The sequence below is a fragment of the Pantherophis guttatus genome, chromosome 8 (genome assembly GCF_059756535.1).
Source record: "Pantherophis guttatus breed Tessera chromosome 8, ASM5975653v1, whole genome shotgun sequence".
Classification (NCBI taxonomy): domain Eukaryota; kingdom Metazoa; phylum Chordata; class Lepidosauria; order Squamata; family Colubridae; genus Pantherophis; species Pantherophis guttatus.
In genome coordinates this window covers 83122576-83135780 of record NC_142070.1, presented here as the reverse complement: position 1 = coordinate 83135780, position 13205 = coordinate 83122576, and the positions used below count along the sequence as shown (strand labels likewise).

General features: G+C 42.4%; 1 protein-coding gene across 7 annotated transcripts in view; it reads left to right on the top strand.

Moving 5' to 3' along the window:
- The first annotated feature begins 5288 nt into the window (after positions 1-5288).
- The window catches only part of SLIT2 (slit guidance ligand 2), a 194851-nt gene continuing 186934 nt past the window's right edge, over positions 5289-13205 (top strand). For all 7 annotated transcript variants that reach the window (XM_087874999.1, XM_087874997.1, XM_060688976.2 and 4 more), the window contains exons 1-3: positions 5289-5909; positions 7723-7794; positions 8844-8915. In XM_087874999.1, coding sequence (XP_087731125.1) covers positions 5749-5909; positions 7723-7794; positions 8844-8915 — 305 coding nt within the window. In that variant the 5' untranslated portion in view covers positions 5289-5748. The remainder of the gene's footprint in view (positions 5910-7722; positions 7795-8843; positions 8916-13205) is intronic.

The following is a 13205-nucleotide window of genomic DNA, read 5'->3' as shown; positions in this document are numbered from 1 at the left end:
GCCTCTCCTCACCTCCCCCTCTTCCCATCACTCGCTTTTAAATTTCTCCTTTGCTGTCATCTCTTTCTGCAGCTGCCAGAAGCTGTAAGTTCTCTTTTCTTCCCGACTTCCCTGGACGGCAGGTGCAAAACCCACCAGCGATCATTCAGCCACTCAAGAAGTGAAAATCAGATTGACTATGACAGAAGAAAATCTACTGTACTCTAAATGTAGCTGGGAAGGTAGAATCAGCTGCCTTGCAATGGATCGGGCACAAGTGTGATTTATGTGTTCAGCTGCACGCTTGTGATCAACGGGCAACGGTTGTTCCCAAACGGTGATCGATGGTTGTGTTTCAAAATCTGTAAAGTTGTTCGTAGCTTGTCAGGAGAACATGTGCCACTAAACTGCCTCTGATGGAACACCTGATGCTTTTGATTAGGCTGATGAAGAAATTCCAGTCTTCCTGTGGTGCTTCTTTTCTTTTGTTCGTGACATTCCTAAAGCAAAAATCCTGAGTGATGTGTAGAACAGTCATTTTGAGATGTATCTTTATGAAAAGTGCTTACCGTCCTGATGTTCAGGAATTATGTCAAACATATGAAGAACAGTTGCAGGAATTGGGTAGGTCCAGTCTAGAGAAAAGAAGAATTAGGGGTGACATGATAGCAGGGTTTCCGTATCTCAGGGGCTACCAGAAAGAAGTGGGGGTCAACCTATTCTCCAAAGCACCAGAAGGCAGGACAAGAAGCAAAGGATGGAAACTCATCAAGGAGAGAAACAACCTGGAAACTTCTTAACAGTGAGAAGAATTAATCAGTGGAACAGAAGTTGCCTCCAGAAGTGATGGGTGCCCCATCACTGGAGGATTTTAAGAAGAGACTGGACAGCCATTTGTCTGAAATAATATAGGTTGTCCACCTTGAGCAGGAGGGTGGATTAGAAGAGGTCCAAGGTCCCTTCCAGTTCTGTTCTGATCGATTGTCTGGCTCCCTCGTTATTAAAGATACACTAAAGATTGGTTTGGTACAAGATTAATTTAGGGGCCCTCTGCTTTGCCTCCTTTTAATATGTGCTGGGTGGCCAAGGGTTGGACACAACTGCATTGGCCAGCGTCTGCACTGTCAATTCCGGTGCCTGATGATTGTTTTAGAATGAACTCCTCCTTCTCAGTTTAAATCCTTGTTGGTCTAAATGATTTTGCTTTGAAAAGTAAAATATTTTATCTAAAAAAAAAGCCTCGAAGTTGAATCCACACCTTCTTTTTATCTTTTGTTCTAGTTTAGTAGCTGATCTGCCTCTGAGCATTAAATGCATACAGTTAGTCCTTGACTTATGACCGGTCACTTAGTTAAGACAAACCCGGCCCCAGGATTAGTCACAACCCAGTTCCAAAGTTAAGAGTCGGACTTGCCTCCCAAGGTCATGTGACCACGTCAGGCACTCAGCGGCTAGCCTGCAATTATGGTGGGTCTCGTGGGCCTGTGATCATGTTTTGTGATTTTTTTGATGAAAACCTGCATTAATGTGAACCTGCATCTGAAGCTTCAAATTAACTGATTTATTGCTAAAAGCCAAGGCACAAGAATCTTCTCAACTAATGGTCAGCACCTGGTTAGCGTTAGATAAGGGTCAACAGAATTCAAGGGAGGTTAGCACACTTGTGGCTACGTAGGGATTCTAGGCTGATGCCTCATTTAACTCCTCCTCCTGCCTCTGACAGTCTGTTATTTTGCTTTACAACCACAGTCTTCACTTAATTGCCACAAAAAGGTGGTAAAATTAGACCAGTCAAACGGGCAACGAGCTTTACGACCATTATGGCTTACAACTGTAATGAGGTTGTGATACAAGGCTCCATCATGGTTATAAATTGAGGACTACTTTATCCACAGTTCTAGATGTACAGCATATAGCCCAATTATTTGGGGCATCGGTCCTAGCTAGCCCAGTTAACAGTTAGAATTAGAGGAAGGCAAGATATCAGGGTTTCAATATAGAGTCTGAATTGTATGAATTTCTGACTTAATTGATTCCCAATTAAGGTGGATAATTAAGGAACCTTGTGGGATATTGCTAACTAAAATCTTGAGCAAACTGGCTGTTTCTAATTCTACTTGTTTAAATTCCTACAAAATACATTTTTAAAACTCTAATTCATTCTGTCAACAACAGAAAGGCTGAAGAAGGAACTAATGGACAGTTATATTCCAGATAGCGCCTAAAAAGACTTGAGCAGGTTAGTCTAAATAATTCTGTAAATTGCGCTTCCTATCAATAGCAATAGCACTTAGACTTATATACCGCTTCACAGCCCTCTCTAAGCGGTTTACAGAGTCAGCCTATTACCCCTAACAATCTGGCTCCTCATTTTACTGACTTCGGAAGGATGAAAGGCTGAGTCCTGAGATAGTCAGGATCGAACTCCTGGCAGTTGGCAGAGTTAGCCTGCAATATTTCATTCCAACCACTGTGCCAACCAGGGCTTCATGGTAACATTACTGTAGGAGATGACCAGGCTAAGCCCGAGGAAGGGGTCAAATCAGTGGTGGGATTCAGCCAGTTCACACCACTTCGGGAGAACCGGTTGTTAACTTTCTGAGCAGTTTGGCAAAGTGGTTGTTGGAAGAAATCATTAGGGCAGAGAACCGGTTGTTGAATGGGTCAAATGTATTGTAAGCTCACGAGTCCCTGCGCACCCACAAGAGATCCAAGTTAAGTCGACCTTGAGTGCCCCTCTTATCTCCCGCTCATTTCCCTTGACTGTTAGTTGGCCAGATTCTGGTAGAGAGCTTAAGCTTGCAATACTTTTTTATACTTATTTGAGCTTCCTGAATCTCCTGATTACCCCAGCGCTTGACAATTATTATGGAACTCATGTCATAATAATTGTCAAGCGCCAGGGAAATACTTGATATCTAAGGAGGCAACTTTCCAGCCTGAGTTGCTTTTGCTTCCTACTTTTTATCTTTGTGCTGTTGATCCCAAAAGAGAACTGCATGACTGATACCATGATTGAGAAATGCAACAAAAGACCTTAGTGCCTTCCGCCGTGCCCTTAAAACCCACTTTTTCCAGCAAGCCGGGCTGGCTTAAGAAGAAATTTTAAATGTTTTAATTGGTTTGTATTTTTAATTTTGGGCCAAATTTATATATATTTTAATTGTTTTTTAATATTTGTATTTCATGTTTTTTTTTTTAATTCTGGCTGTACACCGCCCTGAGTCCTCAGGGAGTAGGGCGGTATATAAATTTAAAAATAAATAAATAAATAAATAAACAAGCAGAATATCTGGGAGATGCATCTTTTTGCAAGACCTCTTGCCGCATCTGCATTATGAGAAGCGTTCGGAAAACCATTTGCCGAAATTCTAATGTCTATTCTGAGAAGAGTAAAACCCTGCTCTGCCTTTTTTGTCTCATTATGCGCTACATCCCAGGCTTTTCAGAGATTTGAACTCATCATAGCAAAGAAAGGGTTAACCAAACGGAAAGACAGATAGCGCAGGGATTTAGGGAGGTGTATTTGGAGGATGTCCCATCTTCACCTCCCAAGGATCCTTCTCTGGCAAACTTCCATCTGAAATGTTGTTTCTACAGCTATAGCAATATAATTGTCGGGCCTCTGAATATGTGTCACTGTTTATTCACTTATTCGCTCAGGATCAGAATCTCCATTGTGAGCCTCACAATATATATATATATATATATATAAATGAAACATACCTTTTTGCCGATTAAAGTCAATGTCTTCTCATTTATGCCGGAAAGTGTAACGTGCATATAAAGTCTTGGAAAGGGGGCATTTGTGATTCTGATCAGAATGGCAGAAATAGTACAGAATAAAGGAGTGTCAGATAAACACTACAATCCCAAGGGCATTTAAAATTCAAAGTCCAATGAAGAAATACTGATTGAAATTGAAAGGTACAGAATTATCTATCCTCGTAAGATCCTTTGAATGAGTTTCATCTCTAAGATCTGCAGATTAAAAAAAAAAGTTTATTACAAGGACATAGGCATTGCATATTTTATGGCACCACTTCCAAAAAAGTTACAGAATTTTGTCCTTTAAACAATCATCAATAAAAAGTTACAACAGTTAGAGAGGCATAACCAACCAACCTCAACAAGCCACGAGCTGCAATTTCAAATACTTAAGTAAGCTTAAGTGTGTTTATTTTCCAACAGCATAATTTAGAGACTACAGTTTTAAAATAATTGCTACCTGTGTAATGAGATGGTTATGGATCAGAAGAATCTAGTCTATTAAGAGATTCCTGTATAATTAACTCAAATAACTAATTTTATAACTATATACAAATTGTTACAGAAATCCATTTTCTTTTCATTATTGAATATGGAACTTGTTGGGACCTTATGTTTTACTAATTAAAACATAAAATGATGGCACTGCAGCTGCCTGCCGTGGTTGAACTTTCGGATTTGACAGGCATCTTTTGTCTCCTGGTGACTCTGCCTCAAAATGTTGTGAAAACAGCCAGAGATCTTCTCAAGACAAAAAGAAAAAAAGAAAAAGAAAGAAAAGAAAAAGAGGTTGTGGAAGTCACCACAAAAAGACACTTTTATTAGAAAAAGTTAAAGACTGGCAACATCATGGTAAGAAGGCGCAAAATAAGTTCCATGCTTTAAATCCAGCCATAATTAGAAATGAGTTCTGTTTTCTTATGACGTTTCCAGAGGGTTCCTGAAGCTCCACTTCCTTCCCCCTGTCACAAAATCAAGGTTGGTGAAGGCGGGGTTGTGCTAGCTTCATCCCGCTCGGAGGAATCCATTCAGCCCAACGGGGAGTCTTCTTGCCCCGCCTGAAGGAGGACTCCGCTTGGCAGGCCGGACGACCGCGGGGCCCCCGGAGCCCCCAAGGAAGGCGGGGCCGGGAAGGACGGCGCTCCGGGCGGGCAGAGGAGGCGGCGGCGGCTCGCCCCCCTTCGCCCTTCCGGCCGGTCCCCTTTCGCGTCCGCCGCGCGTCTCCCGGCCGGAGAAGAGCGCTCGCCGAGCCGCGGGACGTCCGGAGCCGCAGCGCGGCGGACGGAGGAGGGCGAGTGCCGGACGGGCGCCGCCGCCGAGGAGCCTCCCGGAGGGCAGCGCCGCACCTGCCCGCCCTCCGCTCACCTGAGGCGCCGGCGGGCAGCGGCGGGGGGGCGGGGGGGCGGCTCCGGTCCGCCCCTCGGCCCTCCCCCTCTCGCTGGCCGAGCGGCGTGGGCGGGGCTTGTGGGCGCTGGGCGGGGCCTCACCTGCCGGGACCGGCTGGGCCGCTGCGCGGGGGCTGCGCGGGGGGGCTGCGGGCAGAGGGGCGGCCAGGCGGGCACGGACGGGGCGCTCGCTGCCGGGGCTGCTCCGGCGCCACGATGCGGCTCGTGCGGCTGCCGGCGCCGGCCGCGTGAGGAGGAGGAGGAGGAGGAGGAGGCGAGGAGGAGGAGGAGGCTGCTCCGCCCGGGAGCCGCGCCGCTGCTCGGAGGGTCGCAATGCAGTGCGGGGCGGGCGGCGGCGGCGGCGGCGGCGGGCAGACGGGGCTGCTGCGAGCGGCGCGGCGGGGCTCCGGCCGCGGCGGCGTCTAGCCGGGAAGTGGTTCCGCACCGGCGGCTGAGGAGGGCGCGAGCCCAGAGCGAGGCGGCTTTTCTCGGGCGGCGGCGGCGGCGGCGCCGCATCCCTCGCCAGCCCTCGGGGACGCCGCGGGACGACGACGACGACGACGAGGAGGAGGAGGAGGAGGCGGGCTGGCGGGCGGAGGGGCGCCGCGCCGACACCATGAAGTTGCTGCCGGCTTTGCTGCTGCTGCTGCTCCGGCCGGGCCACGGGGGCGCCCAGCCCTGCCCGCCGCTCTGCTCCTGCTCCGGCCCCAGCGTCGACTGCCACGGGCTGGCCCTGCGCACCGTCCCCAGGAACCTGCCCCGCCACGCCGAGAGGCTGTAAGTGGCCCCGGGGGACGGGGGGGGGGTCCCGGGAGAGGGCAAGGGGGGCTGCGTCCTCCTCTCTCTCTCTCTCTCTCACACACACACACACCGCCCCCCCCGCAGAGAGCAGGGTCTATTTTACCCCCCCTCCCCTCCCCTCCCCTCCCGCAGCCTCCGAAGCGCGGCGGTTCCTTGCGGGCAGCAAGCGAAGCGCTCTGGGCAGCCCCTGCCCGCCTGCCATCCTTCCATCCTTCCTGCACTGCCCCTCCTGCCCGCTGCAGCTCCGCTCGGGGCTCCCCGGAGGAAGGCAGCGGGCCCCCCCTCCGTTGCCCCTCGCCCCCCAAAAGGAAGCCCCTGGTGAGCTGGAGCCCCATTTCTGCTTCTTCCCTCGCTTTGGCCCCTTGCATGAAAAGACGGCTCCCTTTGCCCGGCCCAGTCAATCCGATGGGGACCTTCTCTAGTCTGGCAGGAGAAAAAGCCCAGCCCTGCCTTGAGTAGCACTTCATACTTTCGGTCCCCCTCAGCATCTCACCGCCCCCAGGGAGGCCTTGGCCTGAGGGAAAATGGCAAAGGGGCTTCTTCAAAATCAGCGGCAATTCTTTCTTAACAGCAATCTAGAGGTGTTGCTGGTTGGCTTGGAAGCGCAGAGGGGCTGTTTTCAGAAGAGCCTTAAGAGATCTAGCTAAAATATTAAATTGTTTTAGGATTCGTCGCTGCTCCAACTCTGTCCCAACAAAGTTTATGATTCCAAATTGAGAGGAAACATTGAGAAAAGATTATCTGGAATCCACACTGAAAAATTCTGCTGTTACATTGTGAAAAGCACACGGAGTGTTACTTAAAACAGGTTCTGTTGCTTTTGCGGATTTTTATTGAAGCGGTTGGGAAAAAATTGGAAATAGGTGAAAAATGGTTTTTCAAGGAGTGAAAAACCTAAAAGTGACTCATAAACTCTGGTGAAAAGAAAAAAAAATCTCTCCCTGTGTGGATCGTTTGTGGCTTGTACAGTACCAGCTCCCCTTAAAGGAGTGTGCTAATTATCCCGTTTCCTTTTCTTAAACAATATTCCATAAATTTCAAGATTGCTTTCCATATAAAGTTATTTCTCAATAATATACCCCAAAGGCTAGGACCATTTCATTTATTACAGACAAAATGAAATTTTGCCCACAAAAGAAAAACTTTTCCTTGATTGTTCAATTCTGTTTGTATATTACAGTTGCCGCAAATTTTCTAAGACTTAACTTGGGCAGCCTTTTTAACAAAAGTTCATTGTTATTAAAACTGTGTCATTTTACCTCCATCAGTAGAAGTATTAGTTTAACAGTGTAGGTGTTTATATATATATACTGTACAGGAGAAAACTTACTATATATCACGGTTAGATATCCTGACACATGATTGAAACTCTTCTGTTTTCTCTATATCCTGAAATCGTCTTCCCCACTCCTATCGGTACAAATGTCTCTTGATTTTTTTAATCTGTTACATAATCACCAGGCTATTCCTGTAAGAAAACAACTTCCTATAGAAACAAATAAAAGTTAATAATCGTAACAATTCATGTCATGAGAAGCCAAATTATTGAAAATAGTCCTTGGAATTACTATTTTTCAGTAAACAGGAGCAAAGCGAAATTTATCCGATTACATTTTGTTTTTTTTTTAGAGAATTGCAACTTAAACTTTTCATGAATGTTCACAAAAATTAGCATAAGTACTAATCTTCAGTTACGCCACAAACCAAATTTCTAGCTTATTAGAAACATTAAGAAGCCTGGCTTATGTTTATGGGGTGTCTAATTTTACTGCTGATATGTTTTTCTTAGGGATCTTAATGGAAATAATATCACAAGGATCACAAAAACGGATTTTGCTGGTCTAAGACATCTTCGTGTTCTGTAAGTTTTTCTTGAATTTTATTACTGAACTTCAGTCCTATGCAAAATAGTTTTTTCAATGAATAGGACTCTTTTTAAAAATTAATTAACGTCTCAAATAACAACAGCTATATTGTAAAAGAAAAAGCAGTTGTAAAAAAAAGTTTGGAAGACTGCCATAATAGAAGTCTGGATTGTAACCACTTGTGATTTCATATTACTCCTTGTAGTTATAAATATTGCAAAATAATGTAAAATTTCAAAAATGAACGTGCTTTAGCAATCCACATGGAACAGAATATTTTGCAATCAGAAAGTATTTTTTTTTAATAGGTTGAGCATTTGGGATAACCTAATTAAGTAAATAAATTTAAGATGATGAAATTCAGCAAAGAGTAGCCATAGATCGTTTTCTGGTTCAAATTAAATTTTTAACTAGTTATTGAGCTCTTGAAAAACTCCTGCTTTAGGTGATACATTTCGTGGTGGAGGGAGGTTGTGTATGTGTTGGGATTGTGTCTGTGTATATGTGATCATTTGTGAAGAGTAATTCTACAGGGCTTAACTGGAACTAATTTGTCCAATTTTAATCCATCCTTCTGTGAGTGAAAAGTTTCAAACTTTGGAGAGACATCGTTCCTGTGACTCTTCTGTTGTAAAATAAAACATGCTTTGTGTTTTTACAATGTACTTTCATTAAAGAGGAGCTTCATAGATTTGGCTCAGTACATATTTCTACATTTTGTCGTTAAACAGTACCTTTGCCTTTTTGTAGTTAAGACATATATTTTCCTCACCTCTGACCCCTGAATTTCTTAAACAGGCTTAAAGTCTCTCTCTCTCTCTCTCTTTTAAAAGAATGGAGAGTTTGGTTTCTCTCTAACTGACACGGCAATATCATGTGACAGGCTTAACACATTAAATTGGATGGAAAGTTAAGAATAGAGTGAGAATTGCAGAGTTAATAAGGAGAGGTGACTGTAAGAGTATCCACTGCCAAGTATTGTAATAATTGGTGCTAATCACTGTTTGATTGCTGGAGTTTCAGAGCATTTTATTCTGCGTTTCAGTCAACTCATGGAAAACAAGATTACTACAATTGAGAGAGGAGCATTTCAAGACTTAAAAGAGTTGGAGAGACTGTAAGTTTTTTTAAAAATTAATTTTAAATATAGAGAGCAAGTTGATGTTGCTACCTTCTTTCCCTTTTTTGCTTCTCTGGTTAATCCACATGGATTATTTATTGAAGAAAACAGTGCAGTGTAATGTTTTCTTGCCAGCAAGTATGGTTATAAATGTGAATTCCATTCTTTGGAAGAAAAATATATATTTGTAAGAGACACTTGGGGGTTTGACTTGCAAACCATCAAAAGGCATCAAATTTTTTCTGCAGAAATTACTTCTGTTACACGGCGTAATCTAACCATAGTATATGTTGATATACCCTGTGGCTTTGTTTATTCGGGTCAGAAGCCTCCTAATTAAAATATGGCATACTATATAACATAGAATATAAAATACAAGATTAAAATATGAAGAGATCTTGCCCAGAAACTAGCAATATGAATTGCATTCTGCCATGAGGTCCCCAGGTGTACACTGATCAGGACACAAAAGGCAGGTCTACACATGTGTTGTTGTGTGCATGTCACCACAATTGCAGGGGGCAGAAGCCATCGGATAGCCCCATTTGCTCAGGGTGTCTCTGGATCTTGTTGTATCGGTGGACAGTCTATTCAACAATGTCCATACTTCCCAGCTTTTGCCAGACCCGGGTGCCAGCTCCTCCATTGGTTCCATAAAGTCTTGGTTCTTTGTAGTTTTCCATATCCCTTGTCTTAAAAAAAGTAAGCAACTGGAAGAGTTGAGGGGTCCTCGGTGCTGCCTGAGCTTGGTTTTTTTCTTGCAGACGTCTCATGACCAAACTAAGTAACACCATCAGTGCTAGTGGAGGGATGATGGATTAAAAATAGGACTAGCACTGATGATGTTACCTAGTTTGGGTCATGAGACGTCTGCCAGAAAACGAGAAAGCGCAGGGACCACCAAGGACCCCTCATGTCGACCCTGAGCTACACATGTTCTCCTTTATTAATTGAAGAATTGGAAGTAAGAACTTGTGAAGTGGTGTGATAAATTCAACTATTGTGTAAAAGGGGAAAAAAGACCAAAAAAGGATCAACTTTAAGTAAATAATATTTGCATTGAATTGGATCTAAACAAAACAGAAGATGTTTAGTTTAATTAGTTGGTGGTAAAACTCTGAGAGATTTATCCTGTTCCTTTAAGTGTTTACTTGCACATTCCTTAGCTAACTTCTCTGAAAGTTGCACTTTGGTGGTGTGGATATTGATTTTGGTAGCACTTAAGCTTTAGGATTTAAGTTGGGAAAGTATTTCCATATGTGTCCATAGCTGTGTGCTTTGCTTACATTCCCACTTTTTAAAAACAACACTTTATTAGTTGTGCAAACATTGTTTTGTCTTTGTTCTTGTTTTGTCTTTTTTTTTTTTAATCCTGTGTATGGATGCAGTTTTTTCTCTCTGTTCCACTTTTCTCATGTTTAGAAGGGTCTTTTAGGAGTAATTTACTCAACAGACAGAGTGCATTAGGTCACCCTTTGAGGAAGAGTTTAAACAGTGAAGAACAGGTTGGTTTTCTGTGCAGTTGCAAAGAAAGAAGAAGATATTTGCATGGAGACCAGTCCTTTGAGATTTATTATATGCCTTTATAAGAGTGGATAAAAAGAAAGCTGATAGACGAATTTCTCTTCGTAATTGTATGGAGATCCTGCTTATAGCTTTCCTCTTATAGAACTAGCATAGACAGACAGACAGACAGACATGTAACCTTTGAGTCAAACTTGACTCCTGTCTAACAAATGTCTGCAATTTTTTTTGCAAGATTTCAGAAGTGGCTTGCCATTGCCTGCTTCCTAGGGCTGAGAGAGAGGGACTGGCCCCAAGTCACAAACTGGTGTCTAAAATGGGACTAAAACTCATGGTTTCTCAGTTCCTAGCTTAATGCCGTAACCTTAACTAAACCAAATTTGCTCCCAAGGAAATTATCTTTTATTTGTTTTAAAAAATGTAACATCTTCACCGCAGCATTAGATACAGCAGACACCTAGCTGAGCACTGAGGGAAGTCACCACAGGAAATTTTACAACTTATAGGTTGCGTAGCTCCGTTTTGAATGCTTGAAACAAATAAGTTTCTTATTTGTTGGTTGGCATCCATACAAAACTTCAACGCAAACATTTTCTTGGGTATGTTATTAAATAAACCCTTTCATACTCTTACAAGATTTTGATTTCATGATGCCAAGTAACAAATTAAAATTGTGTGTCATGAAATGTGTTCCAAAGTATTGTCCTAAGATATTTAATATTTTATTTTTTACCCTTTTTGGATATAGTCATGGATGTTTGTTGTACAAGGGGCTAAGACTGAATTGTTTCAGAAGGGAAAAATAATTTGGAGTGGAAGTTCCTTGCAGGCCACAATTCTTGGAACTGCCTAGCTACTGGCTAACAGCAAGTTAAGAGTAAAATGTGATTTTTTTGTTTTGACAATTTCCATAGAAACTGCTGATAGTAGATTCTCCTTTTTAAGGTATGATGTTTAAGGGTCGTAAGAAGGTTTTTGGTAGTTAGTTTATGCTAAGAATGGTTCAAGGCATTTTGTAAACCAACTGTACAGCTGAAGATATTTTTTGATCTGTTCCTTTGATTAATACTGAATACAAAGTACCTGCCTAGGATGTTTTGCAGTTTTGACAATGAGTTTTCTATTTATTTCAGGGAAGAGGGTTTTAAGAGAAGGATGGATTTCTGGCAGGTTGCTCTTGTGGTTTTCAAGCAGCCTGTAAAGTCATTTTCATATTATGTTTTCCTAATGCAAAGGGCTTAAAAGAAAGTATACCATTGTAACAACATAACAAAAAACAGCGAATTCCATCTTTTACATCAATCAATATGGTAACTGCTGGGATTTTATACTCCTTGGGCATGGAAGGGACCAGCTCACATGTCGAAATGCTATGATGGACAGACATAAATATTGCATGGAGAATCTGAAAGAAAAGATTATCTTGAGAGCAAAAAATTGGTTGTCCCATAATTGGTCTTTGTTATCTTAATGTAACTAGGAATCTAACAATAGTTGTGCATCTCAGATTTCCACTTCTTCAATAATGATTCCATGTTGAAAAACCTTGTGTTTAGGAGTTGCTACATTGGTTGAACTTGTGAAGGCTGCTTGTGCACAAGGTGTGATTATGGTTATTAGCTTGAATATTAGGTTTTAATGGAACTTGGATGAATTGAAGACTAGCAGGTCTTTCCCACCGAAATCAGATAGGTCTTGTAATTCTTTCTCATCTTTAGATACTTCTTACAGAGGGAGGAAAGGAGTTTAGTAAGAGACTAGTTTAATAACATCAATGCAGAATTAGAACAGAAGGTTATCTCCCCTGTCAGTGATTCTGTATATACAGTGTATATCACAATATTCTGTGTACAGATACACACATACATATGCTGAATGTGTCTTTTTGAAGAAAACAGATGATATGAACAATTAACATTCTGACAATAATAGGAGCTACCTGGAAGGAAAGCACGTTATGAGTTCACTTCTTACTCAGAGGTTGGGAACGTAGCTTTCCCAAAGAGGAAGGCAGTTTTGGTTATCTTGTTAGTTTAATCTCTTTGGTTAGAGCTAGCTGATATGCCATGGAAGGAAAGCATGGTTTTCCCAAGGCTTCACTTGACACATTTCCTTCTCTTTCTCGTGGAACGTGGCTAATAGTTTGGTGTTAGGTTTAATTGACAGTCCCGATAAGTCAAGATCCAAAATGCAGCATGTTGCATTGATCCCTCTTTTGATATGAGTGTGAGTCATTTGCTAAGAGAGCAATAAACACAAGATGTTCCTGGGGAAAGGGAGTAGTCGCTCCTATCTCTTTATACTGTTTTAAGCACAGTGGAAGACAGGTCCCATTTTATGGTGTCATTTCCTACTCAGCTTCATTTTTAAGTCTTTCCCTAGACTATAGAGTAATTGTGTTACATGTTGTTTTTTTTTTTTTTTACTTTAAAGGTGTTTTGAAAAATATTAGCATATTTGAAAAAAAATGCAAAAAACATTGAAAATTTTTCTTGCTAGAAAAATTGAATGAAATACTTCAAACCCGGCCTCTCATTGTTACATTCTCTTTAATCCTGATACTTGGTAGACACAACAGTCTGTATTCAATATAATCCCTCCAAGTATAGGAGGAAATGCTCATGAAAAAGAGAAAGGTATCGATGTGTAACCATGTATTTGGGGGTAGGTTTTTATTTAAAAGAAACCAAACCTACTTCTCCGTTCCGGATACTTCATAAAAGTGGCCAATGATCCAGAAAAGGACTTTGCACCTTCCTTCTG